We start from the raw sequence: 24730 nt of genomic DNA, 5'->3' as shown, positions 1-24730 counted from the left end.
AGTCCATGAGAATGCCCTGTGATGTAATAACAACATATGATCGTAATATAATTATTTTTATACTATACACACATTCCTAGCTTATTTGTAAACAAATACTTAGAGGAATTTGAAGTCTGGAACTTCATTTTTATATCACACCATTATTTATTACACTTAGAAGTTTATTTAATCCCGATTTCTAGTCTTTTAAATTAGAAGAATGTCAGGTTTCACACAAAGTAGAGAAAGTCAGCTAAGACTGTAGTATAATCAAAATTCATCCAATAATCCCTGAAAGCATAATTCATCATTGATTCTATTTAACCATGTAGAAACTCTTATTAATGACTATTCTAGGATAATTATCTATGTGTTTATTAGGTTATACAACATTCTGTATACCTTTTTCCATGAAATAATACTGTCGGTACTTTATTGGGACATTTATTAAAAAAAACAAAAATTCTTAGTGCTCTTCTAACAAGATATTTCTTAGAAATTTTTACCCTAACTTTATGTGGAAGAAGCACTATGAGAAAATTAGAGTAGTTGAAAATAATTAATAATCTGAATAGATACTGTGAATGCTTTCTTGATGGTATTGAAAATAGAACAAAATTAAACTAAAGAAAAATGTGAATGTCAGACTTCAGCCACAGGTATAGATATATTTAGTTTAATTCTTTTCTTGGAATTAGTGCTAAACTTAAAATTTGTATGTGGGAGGTATTTTTTTTTCTAATTTTCCTTTACTGACAGTATAAAGTCAAGGCAAAAAATTGTCTTATTTTGTTTTACATTTCATTCTGTAATTTCTAATTCCAGCAAATATTAAACCACATTTTGGATGATATTGAATTTTTTATCACAAAACTCCAAAAAGCAGCTGAAGCATTTTCTGAGCTTTCTAAAAGGAAGAAGACTAAGAAAGGTAAAAAGAAAGGGCCAGGAGGTAAGTTGGATTTTCTTAATCTTCTAAAGACCTTTGAGAACTCCAGTGCTAGGCAGAGTTTCTGCCCTTGTGAACTGCTCAGCAAAACTCCATTGACAGTGGGCCAAGGTCCCTTTTTTTATTTTGGGATAGCACCTGGAAGTTAGGCAGAGACTAAGATGAGCCCAGGGAAAAGTCCATTTTGGTTCGAAGTTGGCTATGGTAAGGAAAGAGTCTAGGATACTTCACCTAAATCACAGAGACTCTGAGGTGCAGCTGGTGACCATCTGTTTATAGTTTTAATTAGTGACTGCAAAATTAATGTCTGCTAAAGTCATAGCTCTGTTCTTCCCATAATTGGATGTATTTTATTGTAAATATAGAACCTCATTATTTTGTTAGAAGGATTGATTTTTCTCATTAATATAGTTGCAAATGTCAGTGGATTTGATTTTTTTTTTTAATCACAGAACTCCCAAACAATATGTTCAGGTCACATACAAGCAGTTTTTGAGTATGCTGTAGTTAGCTATTTAAAATGGCTTCAAAATATATAAGCTTGCAATTGTAGAACATAATGAAATACATAAAAGAATAGTAAATATCCCTTTCATGACACATGACTTTCCAGTCTTTCTCTAGCTCATGTCTATATCATAAGCATGTGACCTGTAGACTTGTCTTCCAGATGTGTATATCTGGATATATACGTCACTTCCTTATATTCTGAGATTAAGTATTATTGCTTCCTTATGTCTCACACCTCTTATTCCTGCTGTATTCTTTATGAAGTGTGTTCTGTCCTTTTGGTCACCCAGATTCTAGACCACAGATTCTTGTATGATTTCATTCTCTAGCTTACAGCCAACATCAATATTATTTTTTCAATGAGTTGGGGTTTTTTTTGTTCCTTTGTTTTTGTTTTTTTTCTTTTTGGGAGAGAGAGTGTGTGAACAGGGGAGAGGGGCAGAGGGACAGAGAGAGAATCCTAAGCAGGCTCCATGCTCAACGGCGAGCCTGACATGTGTCTTGATCTCACAAACCATGAGATCATGACCTGAGCCAAAATCAAGAGTCGATGCTTAACCGGTTGAGCAACCCACATGCTCCTTCACTGTGTTTTATATCCAGTTGTTTTCATTTTCATAACGAGTGTCTGCTTCAAACTGTGATCGTTTTTACCCAGCTCTCTAAGTAGTCTTCAAGCCTCCAGTTTTTTATTCTGGGAGGACAGTTGTCTTAAAGCTCTAAGGCGGTCACTTTGTTCTTCTGAAAAGCATGTTAATTCCATGTTCTGTTAAGTCTACTCCTCCCCTTGGCAGTCAAGGTCACCCATAATCTAACCTTGATCTACTTTTCCATCCTCGTGTTTCTTTGTTTTAGTTTGTTGTTTCATGTACATACGATTTCCTTTTTTCATGTTTTTTACTTATGCTGTTTTTATCCAACCATGACATTTTCTTACCAAATTGCCATGTAACAGACTTTCCAAATCTCATCTTAAAGGCTACTTTCCCTGTGAAACATCTTTTAGGTGTACATCCTCCCAACTCCCAACCAGGTGCAGTCTCTTTCTATAGTACTTCATTGGTGTATCTTTGTTACTTATCTGATTCATGTCTTCCATTAGATTTTAAGGCCCTACAGAGTGGGGCCTATAACTTACACATTTAAAAAAAATATATTTATTTATTTTGAGAGAGAGCAGTGGGGAAAGGGGCTGAGGGAGAGAGAGAATCCTAACCAGGCTCCATGCTCAGTACAGAGCCTGATGAGGGAGGGGCTCAGTCTCATGACCGTGAAATCGACCGGAACCAAAATCAAGAGTCAGATGCTTAACCACTGAGCCCCCCGGAGGCCCCATAACTTATACATTTTTATAGTCTTTGCAATGATAAGCACAGTAACTGGGACATAAAAAGGCTACAGTATACGTTTATGGAATTGATGAGTAATTGGTAGTGCCTAAGGATAGAAGAATCCATTTCAAATGTCGGATCATCTTAGTTTGTTGCAGTTAGTCTATGACATGTGGTAGAGTAGCTACACAGCGTGGTATCTGGTATGATCATCAAATTTTATAGACGCAAATGTGTTCTTCTACTTTTTCATTTAATGTATTTTCTTAGAACTTTGCTTTCATCTGTCCCTCTTCCCATTTATTTCTTTTAGAGGGCGTTTTAACTCTGCGGGCAAAACCTCCTCCTCCTGATGAATTTATTGACTGTTTACAAAAGTTTAAACATGGATTTAACCTTCTGGTAGGTGAAATTTATTTATATATAACTAAAAGAAACAAATGAAAGAAATCAAAGCCTAGCCAGGATGTTATTGATTAAATTAAGAGATAAGCTTTTTCCTGTGGGTTTTTTGGTATGTGTGTCTTGATTTTTCTTTAATTAGGACAATAGCTAGTAAAACTTATGTATCTAAGCGAATTATCAAAAAGGAATGATTCCTAACTTTTTAAAAACTAAATTCCCCTAATCTGACTTACCTAGGCTGATTAATACACTAAAAGTGAAAGTAGTAGTAAAGAACTCTTCCTCTGAGTCTGTGTTGGACCTTCATGAGTGTCTGTTTTTTGCTTGATTACATCATAGTAATCTGTTTGTCTGGTTTCTTAATGCTACAGGCCAAACTGAAGTCTCATATCCAGAATCCGAGTGCTGCAGATTTGGTTCATTTTTTATTTACTCCATTAAATATGGTAAGGCTTTGTTAATATAAGAAAGGAATTACTCTTAGTACGTTTTTCAACCCCATGTGCCTGGCTGGAGTTACCTAGACAGTTTTTCTTCATCACCTTGCATGGATTCTATTTCCCTTGGCATCTATGCACGTATCAAGAATGTGCAATTTGAGAGTTTGAAAGAACCTTAGAAATCATCTAGTTCAAACACCTTATTTTACAGTTGAGGAAACTGATGTCTGTGACAGCGCTAGGGAAATGAAAAGAAAGATTTATCGGATGCTGGTGTTGCAATGTATACTAGTATATAATAGAAATGGCTATAATAATATAAAAGCTTTTCTCTTTCTCCCAAAATAGGCTAGACATGAGGAGGCGCTGGTACTGGATGGAAGGTTTTGCTCATGTATTTATGTATTCACAAATATTGAGAGCCTGCTGTGTGCTTCGTATTATTCGTAGCTTATCAGGAACAAAACAGACATAAATTTTTACCCTCTTGGAACGTATATTGTAGTATGGAGGGGCAATTGTTAATCTAAATACATGCATAAATAATGCATTTTGCTAAAAATAAATGTTACTTGAAAAAATGCAGTAGGGACAGAGAACAGGGAGCATTTCAGGTGCGTGCTCATGCAAGTGCGCACATGAGTGTGTGAGCTGGAGTAGTACCCTTTCCGAATAGGGTTGGTTAAGGTGAGAAGGTGTCATTTGAGCAAATGAAGTGAGGAATGAGTCATGTGGATTTCTGAAAGAAGAGAATTCCAGGTAGAGAGCAGCTATTGTAAATGCTCTGGGGTGGTAATTGCAAATTGTGCTCTTGGAATAAATAAGTGTTGTGACCGGAACAGAATGAGGGAGATCTTAATTAGGAAATGAGGTTAGCAAAGAAACGGAAGGCCATATTTTGTTGGTCCTTGTAGGTGATTGTGAAATCTTGTACACTTTGGAAGGTTTTCGCCAAAAGGATTCTTCTGGCTGTAATACTTGGAGATCTGGCGGAAGAAGGGACTGGAATGGTTATTAGAATAATCCAGATTGGAGATGACGGTGTTTGGATCAAGTAGCATTAGAGATCGTAAGAAGCCCGATTCTGGGTGTAAACCATAGAAGCAACACTTTCTGGTAGATAGGATATGCTGTGCAACAGCCAAGCGTATCTCCAAAGTTTGGCCTATGAGTGAAGAGATGGCCTAATTATTAACCAAGATGTAGAAAACAATAGGTAAGACAGAGACTACTACCAAGGTAGTAGTTACAAATAAAGAAGAGGGGTAAGGACTGGTGGATCCCTGTGCAGTTTCAGTGTGAGGAGAATGGAAAGACCCAACAAAGATTTGAGAAAAAGCAGTTAAGTCGGGAAAAGAAAAATAAGAATATTATGGTGTTCTGGAAGCCAAATGAAGAAAATGTTTCCAAGAGGAAGAATTGAACAACCATGTCAGATATCTGTGTGGTGGAAGCTGATTTTACCTCCACGTTCTTGTTACAGCTGTACAAAGGCAAAGAAAGATGATTTGTCTTTAAGGAAGTGACTCTGAAATTAAACAGATAATTTCTGCCTTTGTCCAGTTGGCCTGAATGTTCTCATATAGCCACACCGAACACCAGAGTAATATAGTCTCCATCTGTGTTGGTTCATCCAAAACGTAGGGGCTTCTCTTTCTAGATGGGAGAAGAGAGTGGACACTAGGGAATAATTAGTAGTCCTTACATTGCCCACTATATGTCAGGTAGAGTGACAGGCAGGTAGTACAATTTTTTTCTCCCCAGAAAACTCCCTTCTCATACAGGTATATTTTTATATAAGGTATAATTAAAAAAATTTTTGTTAATGTTTATTTATTTTTGAGAGAGAGAGAGAGAGACAGAGTGAGAGTGGGGGAGGGGTAGAGAAAGAGGGAGACACAGAATCCGAAGCAGGCTCCAGGCTCTGAGCTGTTAGCACAGAGCCTGACACGGGGCCTGAACTCACAGACCATGAGATCATGACCTGAGCTGAAGTCAGAAGCTTAACCGACTGAGCCACCCAGGCCACCCCCCTCACATAAGGTATAATTTTTGAAGCTAAAAAGAAGGGTGTGTTGGAAACAATTCCCTTTGTAGAGGAGTTGGACTTTCCTATGAGCTTATCCAGCAAAAGGTTATATACCCTTGTGTCATAGGCCAGGATCCAAGATACACATCTTCATTTTCTGAATTTTCAGTATCCAGGTATGTTCTTTCCTTATATGGTATGATAATATACTTCCCTTCCTATTTTATATTTCTTACACTTGCAAATAGTGTAATAGCAATTGTTCCAAGCTGACTTTATGTAGAGCCGTCTTGTCCTACAGGACAGCTAGGAGAATTCACTGGAATATTTAAGAGTACACAAAAAAAGTGCTGGGGCTTAGGGAAAGCATGGCGACAGAAAGCAGGCAGAACAATTGTTGGCCCCACATACAGACAGATATGAAAAGAGACTGGGCTACAAATCACTCTTTTCTACAATTCCTCCAATTAGCTAGGTCATTCCCGTTTTGTGGGAGGACAAGTGAGCAAGGAGTAAAAAGAAGGCAGAATCTGTTTTAAATACTTCCAGGAGGACAGAGTTTCCTGTTTTCTGGGCTAAGGCAGGCACAGGTGGAGTGGTTGTGAATGGCTTTCCCTGTCAGAAGGACAGACAATAGAGAACAGAATGACAATAGCAGTAATGATAATTGTTAGTAGTGTGTGATTATTTGGTGTTATTATTTCTATGGCTGTTTTTTAAAGAGTAAGAACTATATGAAGCCAATAAGCTTAATTTTGGTTTAGGGCATATGGACATTATGGTTTGAGTTCTTTAATATTTATCAAAAATGGAGCAAATTCAAATGCATTTTTCATAGCTTTTACTTGATTATCAGAAAAAAAATGAGAAAAACAAAATCCAAGTTACAAAAAGGAATAATAAATCTTATCCTTTCCTCAAGGGCAACTAGACAAGACCTGAAGTAGAATATGAAATGAATATTGCTTTACAAACATAGGAAAGTAACATTATCAGCATAAATGTCAGAACTGGGCAATAAAAGATTAGAAGATGAAAGTCCAAGGCTACATCAATAATTTATGAATGCTCCCATATGTTGTTGCTATATATAGAACATCAAATTTCTACTTGTCTGGAATAATTCTTGCTATATAAGCTCTTTTAAAAATTAGATCAAGGCCATTCACATGCAAAGAAGCCCAGACTAGCTCATTAACAAAATTTATATTCCTCACTCCTTTTTAAAAATATTTATTTATTTTTGAGAGACAGAGAGTGTGTGTGGGGGGGAGGTGCGTGCACACGTGTATGAGTTGGGGAGGGGCAGAGAGAGAGGGACACAGAGAATCCCAAGCACTATTAGTGCAGATCCTGACACCAGGCTCAAACTCATAAACTGCGAGGTCATGATCTGAGCCAAAATCAAGAATCGAACGCTTAACCTACTGAGCCACCCAGGTGCCCCTATATTCCTTATTCTTTAACACATTTGATACTGTCTTAGTTTGCGTATTAGGAAGTGTTGGTTATAGAGCAGTTTTTTGCCACCTTCTCATTCTTTCAAACTCTTTCACACGTTGTAAGTAATTGCGTAGTCATTACATAGAGGAGAACTATAAGATAATAGGACTGGTTTCCCTAACATGTAGAAATTAGCCTTTGCGATCAGGCTATGTATCTGAAAATATGATGTATTTTATCTTTGTTTTTCATCAAAAATGACTCCTTATTAATGGTGTCTCTGGTCAAAATATGTCTGTTGCTCTTTTAATGTTCTGCCTACAGAGATCCAGATGTATTACTTGGATAAGAAACTTGGGAAGGAACGTTCATAAAGAGCCTACTTCCAGCCACACAAAATTGAATGGCTTTAAAGCTTGAAAAACCTGCTGCCTGCCCCCAGCATCTGCACACAAGCTTACCTACAGCACACATACATGCAAACCTGCCTGACATCCGTTCTCCAGAGGGAACTATGTCTTGCAGCTTTTTATTTACATTTCTTTTGTTTCATTCCCTCCTCCCTCTGTGAAACCAAAGATTTAAAAATTCCTTTACTCTTAGATTTTACTCCTTAACTTTTCCTTCTTAATCATCCCTACACATTTACTAGAAGTGCTTATAGGACTTGGAAGTAAGAAAATTACATGCCAAACAGTCAGAGTGGGTTTTGTTCTCAAGTAAGAGCCAATGTCCCTCCTTATCTTTGATCTTTCACTGATTCTCATTCATCCCTCCAACACTGTGTTTTCTGCAGTTCATTTGGTCCTAGTCCTCACGGGAGGGAAAACTGAAGAATAAGCCATAAGTTAAAATGTAATATGTTGCTAATACATATAAATTGTTTTGGGGACAGTGAGGTGCCTCAGAGCTATGCTGTGGGGTTAAGAAGGGCTTCCTGGAAGAGGTGGTACTGGAGTAGAGTTCTGAGTGATGAATTAAGGGCCTCATGGGGAACTGGGAAGAAACATGTGCAGATACACAGAGGTATACGATAGCATGGCATGCTCAGGGCACTTGGATGACTGGGGAGAAACTGACTCTTGGTCTGAAGCCATTCAAAAAAAATCCCTTTTTACTTGTGCCATATCTCTGGGAAAGTGAAATTTTTATAAAAGGGCTCTGGTTTCTGCTCTAGGAGATAACTACCATTCTTTAGCCAGGAAATAGCCTCTGAGAAGTCAATCTGGAGCAGTTTCCAGACATACACTTATCATCATTTTGTTTATCAGAGAGTTGCACCTGTTTATTTGTTTCTGCTAGTCATTAAATTATCCATTTTAAATCAGGACAGTTTCCTAGAATTAGATTCTGGGAAAAGCTGTCATAGATTCAGAGTACCAGTTCTCATTCTTCTCTCACTTTTCTCTCCGGATCCTTTTATTTTTGTATGTCTTTATAGGCACAGCCATAGTCTGTTAACTTGAGACTTATTTCTCTCTAGAGTATTCCTTTATAGAACCGTATTTTTCAAGTTGGGCATAATAGATTTGCCAGGAAAGATACATGTACTTTTTTTTTTAAAGCAAAAAGCAGATAGTTAAACCACCTGACTTAGAATTCTCTGGATAGCCATTAGTATTTTCCAGGGAAAATACAGTCCTGTGCAGCCAATAGACAGATCCTGTGAAAGTCGTTAAACTATTAACTTTTCATTCTAGATTATTAGGCACTATTAGCCTGGGCAAGTTGACTTAACAAACTGTTTTTCATTCAGTAGTACACTGCACAATGTCAAAATTTGAGTATATGAAAACAGTGCTTGTTTTGGGCATAGATTTTACATATTTTGAAAATATACAAGTAATTACCATCTTCTTGCTAAAAAATGATTTATTGTCATTTTAGGTGGTGCAGGCAACAGGAGGTCCTGAACTAGCCAGTTCAGTACTCAGCCCCCTGTTGACTAAGGACACAATTGATTTCTTAAATTATACTGTCAACGCTGATGAAAGGCAGCTTTGGGTGTCACTGGGAGAAACTTGGATGAAAGCCAGGTAAGTGTATGAGTTTAATACCTATAATACTTTAAGTGTTGTTCTTTGTTATTACATGAATCTAATGAGACATATTTTTAGCCTTCTACTTATGAAGGACCAGGCATTACAGAGAAAAAGCCTAAACCCTTCAAAAGCTAGTCTAGTGGAAAAGATATAAAGTATGCACAATATAAGGCATGTTAAGTACCAGGAGTGACACATAAACTGCTGTTGTTTGGCAAGGTGGAACCATCAGGAGGAGGATTTAAAGAGGAGGGTAGTTAGCTTTCAGAGAGGGCTGGCATTTAAATCAATAGATAATAATAGTCACATATTGTGGAATATATATGTACACACCATACATATAGGGTTTGCTAAACAGTCTTCCATGAACTTTACGTAAGTACTATGTTGTCACTATTTTACAGATAAGGAAACTGAGGCATAGAGTGGTTAAGTAATTTGCTCAAAGCCATATAACTCTTAAGTGGCAGATCTGCCATTTGTATTCAGGCAGTCTGGCTTTGGAGTTGATGTCCATAATTATTTTGCTATGCTGCCTCTCAGTAGGATGAGTAGGATTTCCACGAATACATAATTGGGAAGGGGTTTTTCTAATAGAGAAACACAAATGAGGGCATGAAGCAGGAAGTCAAGAGAATGGAGAATGAATATGGGTTTAGCTGACATATAAACTTTGGGTAGCAGGTGCTTGTGGAAAGGGGGAGAGGAGAAAATGGTGTTAAATGAGCCACATGGAAATGAACAGGTGGGCTATGAGGGCTCCCCCTGCCATGCTACGGAGTTGGAGAAGATTGTATAGGCTGCAGAGAACCACTAGCTTTGTGAATAGGAGTGTGACGTAATCACATCCGTGTTTTAGAAAGATCAGTCTGGTAGTTGAGCTTAGGAAAGACAAGATCCTTCTCTGGGTGGAAAGAAGGAGGGGATCATTTTAAAAATTGTATCTTGTCAATAAAGTGATTGTGGAAGACAGATCATTAACATTGCATCATTTATCATTGCAGTATTAAAGTTTTTCTGAGCAAAGCAAGGTATAAAACTTTCTCATTTTATGACATTGAATAAATAATTTTTGCCTTTCTTATCCAAATCATTTTATTGCTCTCACTACTTAGAATAAGCCATTCAGGTGGTCATTTAGAAGCTTTTCTTCCTAATGCTTTTGAATGGACTAGCCTAAAAGCGATGGATCAATTCATACTTTCTCTCTTCTGTTTCTTTTGTGGAAACACATATAAACTGTCCCCACTTGTATTTTACACTTTGGCAACAGCTTGTGTTGGAATATGGCTTACATATTAAATGGTTTACCAAGCAAAAAATTCTTTAAAAGCACTGTAGTTGTTACTTTTATATTGAAAGCATTATTTAAATTTATTTTTATTATTTGTATATTAATATATCATACTATTTGTATATCATACTATGTAAAACTTGGTTAAACAGATTTCTTAAATCCATTAGATATTTGTAGGTTATGATCTTTGGATAAGTCTAGGTGGGATCTTTTAATATTTTCACATGAAACTTACTAAATTAATCAGATCTCATAGTACAAAAATAGCCTAGATTTTTAAATTTCTTGGTTTTGGGTCCTACCTCACAATGAGAAAACGAATGACCATTGGAAAAACTACATCAAAAGAAAATACACTGTTAGCTCTTGACATGAGAAACGGTCATTTCAAATCCTAATTGTTAAGAGTATTAGGAAAAGAATATACTAATTTAAAAACTCATAAAGATAACAAAAATTATGAAGGTACTTAATAATCTGAATAAAATGGCTCATTTTATCATAGTAGAAATATAACCTGAAGAATTAATTGTTCACTTGTGAGAGATAAAACAACACAGTGGAGCAGAAATGAACCTATAATTTCTGTCCCAGGTGTTTTTGTGGTTCATGAGTGATTAGGAGCTTGTAGAAGTAAGTCTCACTCAGAGTCATTAAATAATGAATGGGTAATGATTACAGTTCCAGATTAGTCCTAACTTGATTTCACTGATTAAAGACTAGCTGATAAATTTAATTTATAAAATTGGTAATGTTTCATTTAGAGGACTTATTCCTTTATAAAGCATAAACATTCAGGACATTCTCTGTTATTTCTTTTTAGAAAGATATGTCTGACACCAGGAGGGTTGGTTATGATGATGAGAGGGAAGGGAAGGGAAAGATGAGAATCTGAATCTACTTTAGATGCAAGAGAAGTTCATGTTCTAAATACTTTCAACGCTTCTAGCCTCACACTCCCTTTCCAGTTTTTCAAAACCTATATCCATATTATGAAGATGAATGAATGGAGAATGGAGGCAATGTGAAAAAACAGATCGTGAAGCAAAATTCAATCTTCATTTTGTTGGCATTACAATCTGGCATAAGCATGTTCCTTTTCCCTTTATGTGTGCAGAGAGGGCAGATTACGTATGCTTTGTTTTTGTTTGTTGGTTTTTGAGAGAAAAAATATTTATTTTTGAGAGAGAGAGAGAGACAGACAGAGCAGAGGCTGGGGAGGGGCAGAGAGAGAGGGAGACACAGAATCCGAAGCAGGCTCCAGACTCTGGGCTTTCCGCACAGAGCCCGATGCGGGGCTCGAACTCACAGACCAAGAGACATGACCTGAGCTGAAGTCCAGCTTGACTGAGCCATCCAGGAGCCCAAATCATTTTATTTTGTTTTTTTTGTGGCTAACCTTGTTGAAAGTAATTTTGAACATGGATACATTTCTTAATTTTATGCCTTAATGTCCCTCTACAGAGCAGAGTGGCCAAAAGAACAATTTATTCCACCATATGTTCCACGGTTCCGCAACGGTTGGGAGCCCCCAATGCTGAACTTCATGGGAGCACCGATGGAACAAGATCTTTATCAGCTGGCCGAGTCTGTGGCAAATGTAGCAGAACATCAGCGCAAACAAGAGACAAAAAGATTATCCACAGAGGTAAAGTTTTTAACATCACTTTTTGTAGAAAGTGCAGTAATCTGTGCATTCTCTTCTAATTCTGATTGTGAGTTCTAGTTTTATTGATCTGAAGATTGTTCTAGAACTAATGACTTAAATGTCCTGCTGCCCTTAGTTACCTCTCAGCTTTTTATCGTTGTTGTGACAGTTGCTCTGTTTCCCTGTAAAGCCCAAGACACCCCCCCCCCCGCCCCCCATATCATTCTTCCACAGCCTGCCAGCCATCACCCTGCCAGTGTCCTGGTGAGCCAGTCTCAATTTTTGAGTGCCTAGCTTCTCTCCTTGTCAGGGAATCACCCTGTTGCCTGTTGGCTTGTTCTATTTTTCTCATCCATTATCATACCCTTAAGACAGCTCCCTGGGGCGCCTGGGTGTCTCAGTTTGTTAAGCGATTAAGCGTCTGACTTCAGCTCAGGTCATGATCTGTCAGTGAGTTCGAGCCCCGTGTTGGGCTTTGTGCCGACAGCTCAGAGCCTGGAGCCTGCTTCAGATTCTGTGTCTCCCTCTCTTTATGCCCCTCCCCTGCTCATACTCTGTCTCTCTGTCTCTGTCTCAAAAATGAGTAAACATTAAATAAAAATTTTAAAAAGACACCTCCCTGGACCTAGGTCTCCTAACCTGTCCCAAGCAGCTTTTTCCCAAATGTCCCATTTGTTTCCTCCTCTGTCCCTCCCTCCCCTCTCTTTCCTCCCTCCTGTCCCTCTTCCCCCTCCCTCCCTGTCTTCCTTCCTTCCTTCCTTCCTTCCTTCCTTCCTTCCTTCCTTCCTTCCTTTCATTTAGTTCTAAACCCTGGAGCCCTCTCAGCCTGGCTAGAAGGCCAGAGCTTCTCCTGGATTCATTCCCCAGGCTCAAATGAGCATTTCTAACAGTATCATACCTTGAGAAGAATCACAAAATTTACTGTACCTTTCAAGTATTTAGTAAGCTTTGGAGTAATAACCTATTTTGGGAGCCAATGGGGGGATTGAAATTGGCTATGTTATCCCTTCACATCTCTTAAAAATGACTTTTCTGTGATTCTTCTTGTTCCGTCAGAAAATTAAACATTGCTTAAAGCTGAAGCAAACCAAACAGGATGATTAGAACCTGAGGAATTAGGTGAATGAGGTCTATTTGGAGAAGAAACAGTAAATGATGACTAGATGCCCCTTGAGGTCCTGTTTGTTTCCTTTATTTAATTCCGTCGATAAATTTTCTCAGACTGCTGTGGGTATTCATAGCAAACATGATAGGAAGGAATGATTAGCAAACTAGAGTAAATCTTCACTTTTAAGGAAAAACACTTACATAAATTAAATTTTTAAAAAATCATTCCCTTGAACAATAACCATAATATTATAGAAGATTGATTAAATTCCAGAACTTTAAAAAAGCACATGTACTGCTTTGAAGATATGTTTTTTCCTAATGTAATTGTTTTTTCCTCTGGCACACTAAGGGTAGAGTCTATAACTGCCTGTCCTTCTAAACGAGGGATTAAGAAGATGACCTCACAGCCCTTTGCCTTGGTCGGCAGGCACACATCCCTCTCCAGACCTCATCCTGATGGATGGTGATGAGGATTTTATAGTTCAGACCTCATCACTGTGGATTTCCTTTCCTCATAGAGGGTGACTTTTCTAGAGGGAAAAAAAGATGTAATCAAACAGGAAATTATGATACACGTGTTGCTGCTATAGTTACAGCTGACTCTTTTCAAATCACAGAAATTTCTAGCTTACAGTCTTTATATCTTAAATAAGAAAATACATCCACTTAATAATACATGCCTCAGAAATTCACTTCTGTGAGTTCTTTTTCAATTTGTGTATTTAAAGGGAGAGTAATGTGTTCTGGGCTCCCAGTGTCAAAGTTGTCTACTCTCACTGAATAAGTAATTTTAAAGGAAGAATTATTGAGAATCTTTCCTTATAATGAGTTATCATTTTCCTGTTGTAAACTATTTGCCATTTTATGGCTTAAGTACTTATTCCGAGGTTTTAAAAAAATGAAATGAAAAGCGCCTGCTAGCTGTTCTAGGGGAATTGATGCCTGAAGAATTTGTTGGAAAAGAGGCCGAGTAATGGTGATTTAAAATACATAAAAAATGCAATCATCCCTAGAAGAGAAACTTTATTATACTTTATTGCTACTAAAATAAATGCACTCAGGACAAGACTTGGATGATTCAAGATCTGGTGGTTTTGTTTAGAATCGAAAGGCATAGGTGACGTGGGGTGTCAAATGTGGGTAGCAATACTCAACTTCTTTACTTCCTCTGAACCAGCAACAGCCCTAGACAAGGCTGTGTATGTAGTCATCACAGTTAGTCATTTGTCATCATTCTCTCCTCCCTCCCAATATTCCCAGTCACTCTTAGGACCCAGTGATCTCATGCTGGCTGCCCTCACTCTGTTCTGTTCAAAGTTAGCCAAAGGTGAAGGTGATCCTACCGGGTTCTTGCACTCCGCCCTTTATAACAGCCTTTAATAAAAAGCTGCCTAACCGTCTGATGCCTCTGCTCTCAACCAGGGAAATGAGAAACCAACTTAATTAAGCTATTTATTTTATTTTTAATTTCAGCTTTATTGAGGTATATAATTGGAAATCCTAAGATATTTAAGGTGTTCATCTGGTGATTTGATACACATTGTGAAAGGATCCCCCTGTCTAGTTAATTAACACATTGACACATCTATCACCTCACATATTTGTCTTTTTTTTTTCTTTTGGTGAGAGCATTTAAGTTCTACTCTCTTAGAAAATTTCAATTATACACTATAGTGTTCTCAGCTATATTCACCATTACATTATATCTTCAGATTTCACTCATTTACAGCTGTGAGTTTCTGCCCTTTTACCAAATTCTTCCTATTTCCCCAGCCCTTGGTACCCGCTTTTCTACTGTTTCCATGAATTTGACTTTGGTTTTTCTTTGTGTAAATTTCACATATAAGTGCTATCATGTCGTATTTGTCTTTTTGTGTTTGGCTTATTTCACTTAGAATGCTTTCAAAGTCCATCCATGTTGTTACACACAGCATTATTCTCATGGCTGAATAATACTCCATTGTATATTTATACCACATTATCCATTCATCTGTTAATGGGCATTTAGGTTGCTTCCCTATTGTGAACAATGCTGCAGTGAACATGGGGATGCAGATATCTCTTCAAGTTCCTAATTTCATTTCCTTTAGTATTATACCCAGTAGTGAAACTACTGAACATTTCTCATTTTTTGAGGAACCTCCATACTGTTTTTCATAGCAGCTGCCCCAATTTACATTCCCACCAATAGTGTACAGGGATTTCCTTTTTTTCCCACATCCTCACCAGTACTTGTTATCTCGTCTTTTTGATGATACTCACCCTAACAGGTGTGAGGTGACATGTCATTATGATTTTGATTTACATTTCCTGGATGATTAGAGATGTTGAGCACCTTTTCATGTACCTTTTGGCCATTTGTATGCCAAAGGATGTCTGGAAGGATGTCTGTTCAGTTGCTCCACCCATTTTTTATTTGGACTGGGTTTTTGTTTGTTTGTGTTTGGTTGGTTGGTTGGTTGGTTGGTTGGGTTTTTTTGTTTTTGTTTTTGCTCTTGAGCTATGAGTTCTTTATATAGTTTGGATTTTCAGTCTTTATCAGATACATGATTTGCAAATGTTTTCTCTGAGTTTGTAAGTTGCCTTTTCGTTTTGTTGATGATTTAAGCTAAGGTATTTAAATGGTGAGAATTTTTTCTTTGTGTGTTAAGTGCAGTGTATTCCAGTGAAATATATTCCAGAGGAGTAATATAGTGTGAGTTTTTCTGACATCCACACTTGTCCACTGAAGAAACCCTACCCACACTGTGTTTATCCGTACTCCAACGAACTCTGTCATTAGAATGAACTGTAGTAAACATGTATCTAACACTTTTCTAAGACATTTCCAGTTTCAAATATTCTGCCCCAGTGAGTTCACAAACACTTTCAATAGCCAAGGACTTCCATTGCTTCAGGGTCTATTGTATGTGTCCCATACTCATTTCACGTAAAGAAACAGTTAAAAATCTTTACGTACTTTATGTACTTTTTTTTTTTTTTTTTTTTTTGGTCTTTGTTTCTTTGTTTTTTCCTCATAGCTTTAAAACTATGGTGCTCCTTGGGACCCACAGACCTCAGCTCCCCCTCCTGGTAGCACCTAGTAGGCTCATGTCAGAATTGTGTTAAACATAAAAAGAAATTACTCCCATCATTATCTTACCCTGGACTACTGACTCTCAAGATCAGTATGTTTCTGCCTTTCTGTATTTTCCTCAGTAGTAAATCTGGTAATAGTGCTGCCATTTAAAAAAAAATAGGGACTGTGTACATTTAAAAAAATGAGAGGGGGGTATAATTTTAATACACAGAGTTTAGATGATTTTCATGTGACATTTACTTTGTTAGAGTAGTAAAGGTCTGTTCCTTAAACTTAGAGAGCAAGGGGGAAGAGTTTTATTCTTGTTTTTAAACCAATTTCATTTTATATAAATTGTTAACATCTATCTAATACCAAAATCACCTTCAATGGAATTCCTAAGGAAAGAATGTATTACTTGCATACCCGGCTATTTTCAGAGTTAACATATAGCTTTTGTACTAATGACTTTTCCTGTTATAAATAGGTCTTTGATAAAAAAAAAAAATGTACCAACCCCATTTCATAATTTGTTAGTAATGGCCAATCACTTGAAAATGAAACTGATCATATTATAGTGGAGGGTTTTGTTCACTGACGTCAGTGGTCATTCAAATAGTCTTAGCAATTCTTTAATCTCTGTTTCTCTGTCTTTCAGCAGTCCAGTGTATCAGAGTATCCTCCACCTGATGGGTATGCATTCAATAACATGTACACAAGAATGCCCCATCTGGACCAAGGGGAAGCTGCTGTGGCTTTTAAGCCAACTCCTAATCTCCACGTAGATAGGTAAGATTTCATGGGCGCCACTTGGAGAGCTGCGGATGACTGTCTCTGATTTAGTGCAAGTAGAGGTCCCAGTGTCTGCTTTGTTCGCTACTTCTTTAAACTTTCCATCTGTTAATTGTTTGATAAAATTTCAGTTGTTCCTTTATAGAGCTGGCTTTGATAAAGAAAGCCTCTAGTCTATAATTCTAACTGGAAAACCTCCAGCCTATAACTCTAATTTAGAGAAAATGCCTTTGGATGACTTTCCCTTTTTAAAAAGGTGCTCTGACAAAATCTGTGAATTAAGAAGAAAGAAGAATTGTTTTTGAAACTCTCCACTAGTTTATACCAGATGGTCTCTAAGGATCTTTCTTTAAAAGGAAACAATTTCCATCTTTCTCTCCTTCCAACAAAAACAAACCTTCCTTTAGATAGAACTATTTCTAAATATAAACTAAATATTTAGAAGAAGTCAGTGTCTTATTTGCCATTCTTACCATTTCATCTTACTGTATTTTATTTTTACTTTTCAGTTTTAGCTTTCATTTATTTCCCCTTAGTTTCACTCTTAAAAAAAATTCAGCGTGGGTAAATGTGGAGAACTGAGATGGGGGAGAAGTAATGGCACTGGAGAAGGTTCACTTCTTCAGTCTTGTTTTCTAGCCTCTGCAAATGAGGGTGCCAAATGAGGATTGTGGCCAACCCATATACAAAACAGAAACAAAGGAGGTGAAAAAGGAAATGGAAGGATGGTCATTCAGGTGAATGGGACTGAAAGCTTGCGCTGGTACCTTCCTATCACAAAGCTTCTCTTACCATGAGGGTTGCATTCCCTTTACTTCTTTTCTTTAAAAAAAATTGTTTAATGTTTATTTTATTCATTTTGAGAGAGAGATAGAACATGAGCAGAGATAGAGGGAGAAAGAGCATCCCAAGTAGGCTCTTGATCCCAATGCAGGGATCAAACTCACAAGACATGAGACCATGACCTGAGCTGAAACCAAGAGTCAGACACTTAACCTACTGAGCCACCCAGGAGCCCCTTAGTATACTCTTTTCTTAATAGAATATAAAGAAGGTAGAATTTAAAATTTTTTGGTTTTGTTAGGAACGACAACAGAGGTAATACTTAAGTAACTGGTGTAGAAATTTTCCAAGTATTACTCTAAGGACACCAGTAACATATTATATAGAATATAAAGTCAGCAATGAATAATACATTTTAAAGATGCCAACATATGAAATATTTTTTTTAAATTTTTTGACGTATATTTTATTTTTGAGAGAGAAACAGAGTGCAAGCGGAGGAGGGGCAGAAAGAGGGGAGACACAGGATCTAAAACAGGCTCCAGGTTCCGAGCTGTCAGCACAGAGCCCGATGTGGGGCTCGAACTCACGAACTGTGAGATCATGACCTGAGCGGAAGTCAGCGCCTAACCAACTGAGCCACCCAGGCACCCGAAATAAGTTTTAATTATAGATTCAATTTTTAAGAGATAATTCATGAAACTTATTTTTGAAGCTTAAAAGTTATTTCATTGAAATTCTTGAGTAACTTATTACTCATCCCAGTATTTTTTTCCTTTTTTAAAAACATATCCATGTACCAGAAATTATTTTAAATTGGTAATTCTTCCCTTTTTGTTCTATCTCTCCAGTAAACCAGTAATTTTTCATAGCAAAGTAACAAAGCTACAAAACCACTTGAGTACATTTCTCATGTGTGTTCAGATTTATAATATATATTGATAACTAACTTTGATCATTGTCGACCTTGGGACCACATCTAGCACATCGTGGCCACTCAGTAAGTGTAGATTTATTTGATTTATTGAATGATTGAATAGGCACATGATAGTGTATCCAACATGTCAGAGTCACTACCTATGTCTTTGCCCTTCACCTCTAAGCCTGTTAGGTATAGTGTTACTGATGGAAAAAACTCTGCCATTTATTTTGGACAGCTTACCACAAAGTGTTTTAAAAGTTTATCTTGATCATTTTAGAGGGTCAGGAGAGTGTACTTTGACTTAGTGATTTAGTTATATCTCTGTACCTCATCTGCTTCCAAACTGGATTCAGTCAACTCACTTAAATTATATGCAGTTTAAGTAATGCTAATATTAAAAATAAACTAATGAAGCAAAAACTACAAAATTAAGTAATCAAGAGTGGGGGTAAGAATTAAAATTTTGGAAGTATAGATTGATACTGTGATTGAATTTCAGATTTGTCTTTGAGGTTCCTAGCTGTCAGCAGAAAGAGAAACAATCATTTGCTGTCATTAGCAAAAGGAAGAAGTATATATTGGTTTATTAGGATAAATAATGTTTTTTTTTTTTTTATCCAATCCTCAAAAATATTTGTCTCATGAAATTTTGTATAGAATGTGAGGGATGATGTAAGGGACATTACTTTTAAAGATTTTTTTCCTCATTTAGAGAATGTTGTGGTAAATATCACAAAGTTTCTTTTAGTAACCTTTGAGAAATAAAAAATTTAAATGGAATTTATTGAAGGCAATTCCATGAAGGGATACTCAATTATGTATAGAGTTTAGGGTTGTCAAAATTTACCCGGGGAAAGAATTTTTAAAAAAATACATTGAGTGATGGGGGCACCTGGGTGGCTCAGTTGGGTTAAGCATCTGACTTCAGCTCAGGTCATGATTTCACAGTTAGTGAGTTCGAGCCCCAAGTCAGGCTCTGTGCTGACAGCTCAGAACCTCCTTCGTATTCTGTGTTTCCCTCTCTCTCTGCCTCTCCCCCAGTCGCACTTTCTCTCTCTTAAAAATAAATAAACATTTTTAAAAATTCAAAAAAAAATACATTGAGTGGTGGGTAGATTGTATATCTGAGTAGTCTTGTGGATCCCATCTCTCACTCAGGCTATTGTAATAGGTGCTGAATCGTTGACATAGGCACCTGGATCGTTGATGTTTCAGGTTGCTAAGAAAATGTATCATCATTATTGCAAAAGATAATCTGAAAGTTCTGGTCTGATATAAAATACACAGAGGTTTGGAATTTTCTTTTATAATTATTTTTTATTACCCTTAAACTCTATTACACGCCTATGCCTGGAATGCAGTAAATACCATGTGAAGTATATTCACTCTTCAGTGAAACTTACTGTGCCATTAGGTAAACCACCTGTTGAATTTAGAGCCCTCTCCTTTGAGGGATTACAGTTTACTTCTATCCCAAAGCAGTTCATGCTTCAGAGATGTCTCCGATCATTGCTGACTCCACATCTGCTCTATATCAAGTGGATATCGATTATTCCAAACCAGGAACAGAGAACATACGTTTTTATATATTATAGATCTCTTAAGAAACCTTAGTATATCTGAAAAATTATACAGTATGATTTTCAGATTGATTATATGGTCAATATCGTAGCTAAGTTTTATCTATAGAGGGCAAGAAACTGTAAACCGTAAAGATTTGTACTCTCTAGAGCACTTTTTGAGTGCATGCTGGGTAGTCATCTCTGAGACACTCAAAATAGCAAAGACTTCAAGGAGAGCTGTGGCAAACTTTTCTTTTTAATTCACTGGTTCCGAAACACAGTGGCAGAGAGTTATTCTGCCCTGTTATAGTATACTCAACTCTCTATTATTAATGGTGATTATTTTCCAGATCGTGGGAGGGGAACACGAGGGAAGAGAGAAAGATAGAGAACTGAAATTATTGTTTTTCTGACTTCTGGAGTGGCTGAATTTTTTTATCCCCCCAAATGAAATCTAAATAGAATATAAACATATAAAGTAGGGAAAGGGGGTAGGAAGCCCACAGAACAGCTGTTAAATTATTATTAATATATAATAATTATTTGGCTATAATGTCACTTTTCTCACTTTTCTTATTTTTTAAAACTATATCAAAAATAGCCAGTAGGTAGCATAGCTTTTGGGTCATCTTTTCTCATTGTCCCTTTCCTCTTCTGGAGTTACTAAGAGGTTGCCAATTACCTCTGATGGCAGAATACGTTGTGTCACAATTGTCGTGCTGGCCCTGCTGAGACTCATTATTCCAGAGGACCCTGGTGGGCCACTTGACAGGGGAAAGATGAACAAACGTCTTTAGTTCCTTTCTGCTTTTTCCCTTGTAGAAATGAGTAAGGAAATGTGGAAACGTAAATGGAGGAGAAAATGAGGGAGTGAAATTAATAAACAACAGTTAAAGTGTTTTATTATTGAAATGAAGAAAATAGTAGTGCATTATTGATATATCAATTTTTGTATTACATATAGAGGTATATTTTAGTTATGTTAAATTTATTAGTGGTCATTTAATGATTAAAGGAAGTATTTGGTTTTTTAAGAAAGTTTTGTGGGTTTTTTTGTTTTTTTGTTATTTTGAGAGAGAGACCATGAGGGAGGGACAGAGAGAGAGGGAGAGAGAATTCTAAGCAGGCTCTGCCCTGCCAGCCCAGAGCCTGATGCAGGGCTCCAATTCACTCACCGAACTGTGAGATCATGACCTGAGCTGAAATCGAGTTCGGTGCTTAACTGACTGAGCCACCTAGGCGCCCCAAGAAAGTTTTCTTTTTAAAAAAGCATAGGACTCTTGGACCTGTTCTTACTATTAAAATAAGTTTATAATGAATGAATGGATTAACTAATTAGGAGGTGTTATTAGTCTTACTCTTAATTCATACCTACCCTTGCAATTTAGGAACTGGGCAAAACTTTTCTAAAACTTGACAGTCATAATTTTTAAATATGAATTAAAGACATTGCTTGAGTTAGTGAAATCAACATATAATTTAAATTTCTACTATGGAAATTATCTTCAGTCTCTTTTAATTTTATAAAAAATGCTACCATTGATCTTTATCCCAGTTCTTTCATGGTAGAGTTGCTAATTACCAAAGTAATGTCCCGGTATATTTAATGGACAAAGAATTCATAGATTTGTATTCTGTATTTGGCTTAGTATCCACTAACCTTATGATTTTGCATTATTTAGTTTTGTATTAGCCATAGTTTGCTCATTTTAATAGTAATAACTCCAAAGTTTTGTTCAGTTCTCATATTCTATGAAATACAATAAACTAAACTACTATTGTAATAATTTGTCAGAATGTTTTCTGGTAGGAATTGGCATTGATTTGCTTTAATGTCTTACTTCTGTTTTCAGCCTTTAGGAAGAACTCACTAAATGAACATTTCTCTTTCTTTTTATAGAAATTATGATCTACTGAAAGCACAACCCAAGAAGTATGCCAAATCCAAGTATGACTTTGTGGCAAGGAACAACAGTGAGCTCTCAGTTCTAAAAGATGATATTTTAGAGGTAATAGAATTTTACCTTTTTTATACTCTTAATAAAGTGGATTTATTTTGTATATTGTATACAATATACTGCATGTTGTATTTGGTATATATCTAAACCTTCCTTAAAAAGTGCCAGGTCAATGTCATTTTATTTTATCCAGGATAAAAGCATGTTATAGATACCTATATCTATTTAGGAGGGGGAGCTTGCTTTATCTTATTTTTTTGTTGGGTTTTTCTGGGGGAGGGGGTGAAAAACGGAGGTTGGTGGGGAGGACAGAGGTTGAATTTCTTGGCTTACTTGGTCCTCTTTTCTTCTGGGATTTATCCATTTTGGAATCAAGGCTAGTTGATACATCATAATATTTTAACGAGAGAAAACGTTTCCTTCTTCCTGTCATAGTCCCCTTGCACAAATGTACCCATCAGTGAGTAAGCTGTTGATTCTGGGAATAATCTACCATGACTCTCGAATCCATTTCTTAGATCATAACTCGGAGTTCATCTTCTTTAATATGTAATGTGATAGTCATGATAGTTTTTATAAAAAGAATGGTTTCCATTCTTTTCCTTCCTGTTTGAAGGGTGTAGACAAAAGACCTCTCCAAACATGTCATCTTAGTCATCTTTCCGTGCTTCAGATAGCACAGTTAAACCTTCTTGGCAGGCGATGAGGACCTTGGGGACATTCACAGTAGTGGTTCCATACATGTTTTATACTAGTAATTATGATTATCAGTGTAACTCCTGAGAATCATTCAACCCACAGTGTGTTGATAGTAAGTCAGCTTATTAGAAGTGAAAAGAGTTTCCTGATCTAAGGAATAAACATCGAACTTCTTTCATAGATTGGTTTTGGTATGGAATGATGCCTTTATTTTTTTTGCATGATGACAGATCCTTGATGATAGAAAACAATGGTGGAAGGTTCGAAATGCAAGTGGAGACTCTGGATTTGTGCCAAATAACATTTTGGATATAGTGAGACCTCCAGAATCTGGATTAGGGCGTGCTGATCCACCATACACGCATACCATACAGGTATTTATTATGACTTTTTGCAAAATTTAACTTTTATAAACTCTCAAATTGATTACTCTAAAATGGGACTTAAATACCTTTTGTGTATTAATCATTTTGCGACTTAATTTGTTGTATAATTTGTATAGTTTTTTTCCTAGGGTTAGCGGGGGGGGGGGGCAATGGCGAAAGATATAGGGAACAATTATATATACGTTTTTTCTGATTTATTTCTTCAGAAAATTGCTTAAAATGTTTACCAGTAAGTGACCTTCTCTTTTTTCGCACACGTCCTATAGTCCTTCTGATGTTCGGAGAAGCAGTATTTCTGCCTCTTCACTCTTGCCCATAACCTTCCTATCCAGTGGTTTCTTCATAGAGGGTGGCACTGGGACAGTGGCTGGAGGGTGGCTCATCTTCACCATCTTTCACCCTTATTCTCTTAAATGTTCTGCCACTGACCTTGAACTTGCACTCTTCCCCCCCCACCTCCTTACACCAACACGTGGGTATTCATTTGGACTATAATATTGGTCCTCTCTTGATTTTAAGATTAAAATATACTTATGACATAGGGTAGATAGATCAGGCTCTCTCTTGTTGATCATTAAATAATCTTTGAGTCACATGACACATTTTCAGACTTTATTAACTCTGGTAGCTCATTCACCTGAACATCTGAATCCACTTACTATTTAAGTTGGGATTTTTGACCTGTGACAGAACCTCTAGAGTCCAGTCTGCTAGCAGAGGCGGAATGGATGGACCGTCTCATATGTAGCATATGAACCTGTGGTGGTTTCTATATCATGCCCCCAGGAAGAATTATTTTAATTTTCAGAATCTTCAGCAAAAAATCACACCTGACCCCATAATAATGTCATAAACTTGAGAAGCTCCATATGCTGTCCAGTGACAGAGTTGATGTTCATGCCAGGTATAGGCTTAGTAAGATACAGCTTGTCCACATGTAGGATGGTGATCATACCTCTGCTGCATGACCATTCATTACTTGTGGCCCCTCATAGTGTTCACACTGAGTATAGGTCCTGTGGTCATCCAGAGTGACTTTTGGCCTTACTAGAATCCAAGAGTCAAGCAAACTTTTTTTTGTTAATTTTAGAGAGGGGAGAGGGCAGAGGGGGAGAAAGAATCTTAAGCAGGCTCCATGCTCAGTGTGGAGCCCGCCATGGGGCTCGATCCCACAACCCTAGGATCATGACCTGAGCTGAAATCGGGAGTCAGATGCTCAACTGACTGAGCCACCCAGGCGCCCCATGCAAACTTATAAAGTAAAGAATTATTGTACAATGTATGTATCTTGATAACTTAAGGTGATGTGGTGGAAATTCTGTTTGCCGTGCTTGTTTTGGCTAGCCTGATGTGCATATGTACTATGTACTTAATTTATGTTCAT

At 37.0% G+C, this 24730-nt stretch overlaps 1 protein-coding gene across 5 annotated transcripts in view; it reads left to right on the top strand.

Annotated features, from left to right (window-relative positions):
- The window catches only part of EPS8 (EGFR pathway substrate 8, signaling adaptor), a 188124-nt gene that overhangs the window by 143166 nt on the left and 20228 nt on the right, over nucleotides 1–24730 (top strand). For 4 of the 5 annotated variants that reach the window (XM_078450068.2, XM_078450069.2, XM_060658273.3 and 1 more), the window contains 8 exons: nucleotides 808–934; nucleotides 3086–3174; nucleotides 3549–3623; nucleotides 8977–9125; nucleotides 11893–12076; nucleotides 16903–17033; nucleotides 22204–22312; nucleotides 23191–23334. In XM_078450068.2, coding sequence (XP_078306194.1) covers nucleotides 808–934; nucleotides 3086–3174; nucleotides 3549–3623; nucleotides 8977–9125; nucleotides 11893–12076; nucleotides 16903–17033; nucleotides 22204–22312; nucleotides 23191–23334 — 1008 coding nt within the window. The remainder of the gene's footprint in view (nucleotides 1–807; nucleotides 935–3085; nucleotides 3175–3548; nucleotides 3624–8976; nucleotides 9126–11892; nucleotides 12077–16902; nucleotides 17034–22203; nucleotides 22313–23190; nucleotides 23335–24730) is intronic. The other variant, XM_078450070.2, reaches the window with a different exon arrangement.

This window comes from Panthera onca, chromosome B4 (genome assembly GCF_046562875.1).
Source record: "Panthera onca isolate mPanOnc1 chromosome B4, mPanOnc1 haplotype 2, whole genome shotgun sequence".
Classification (NCBI taxonomy): domain Eukaryota; kingdom Metazoa; phylum Chordata; class Mammalia; order Carnivora; family Felidae; genus Panthera; species Panthera onca.
This window is presented reverse-complemented; position numbering and strand designations above follow the sequence as displayed.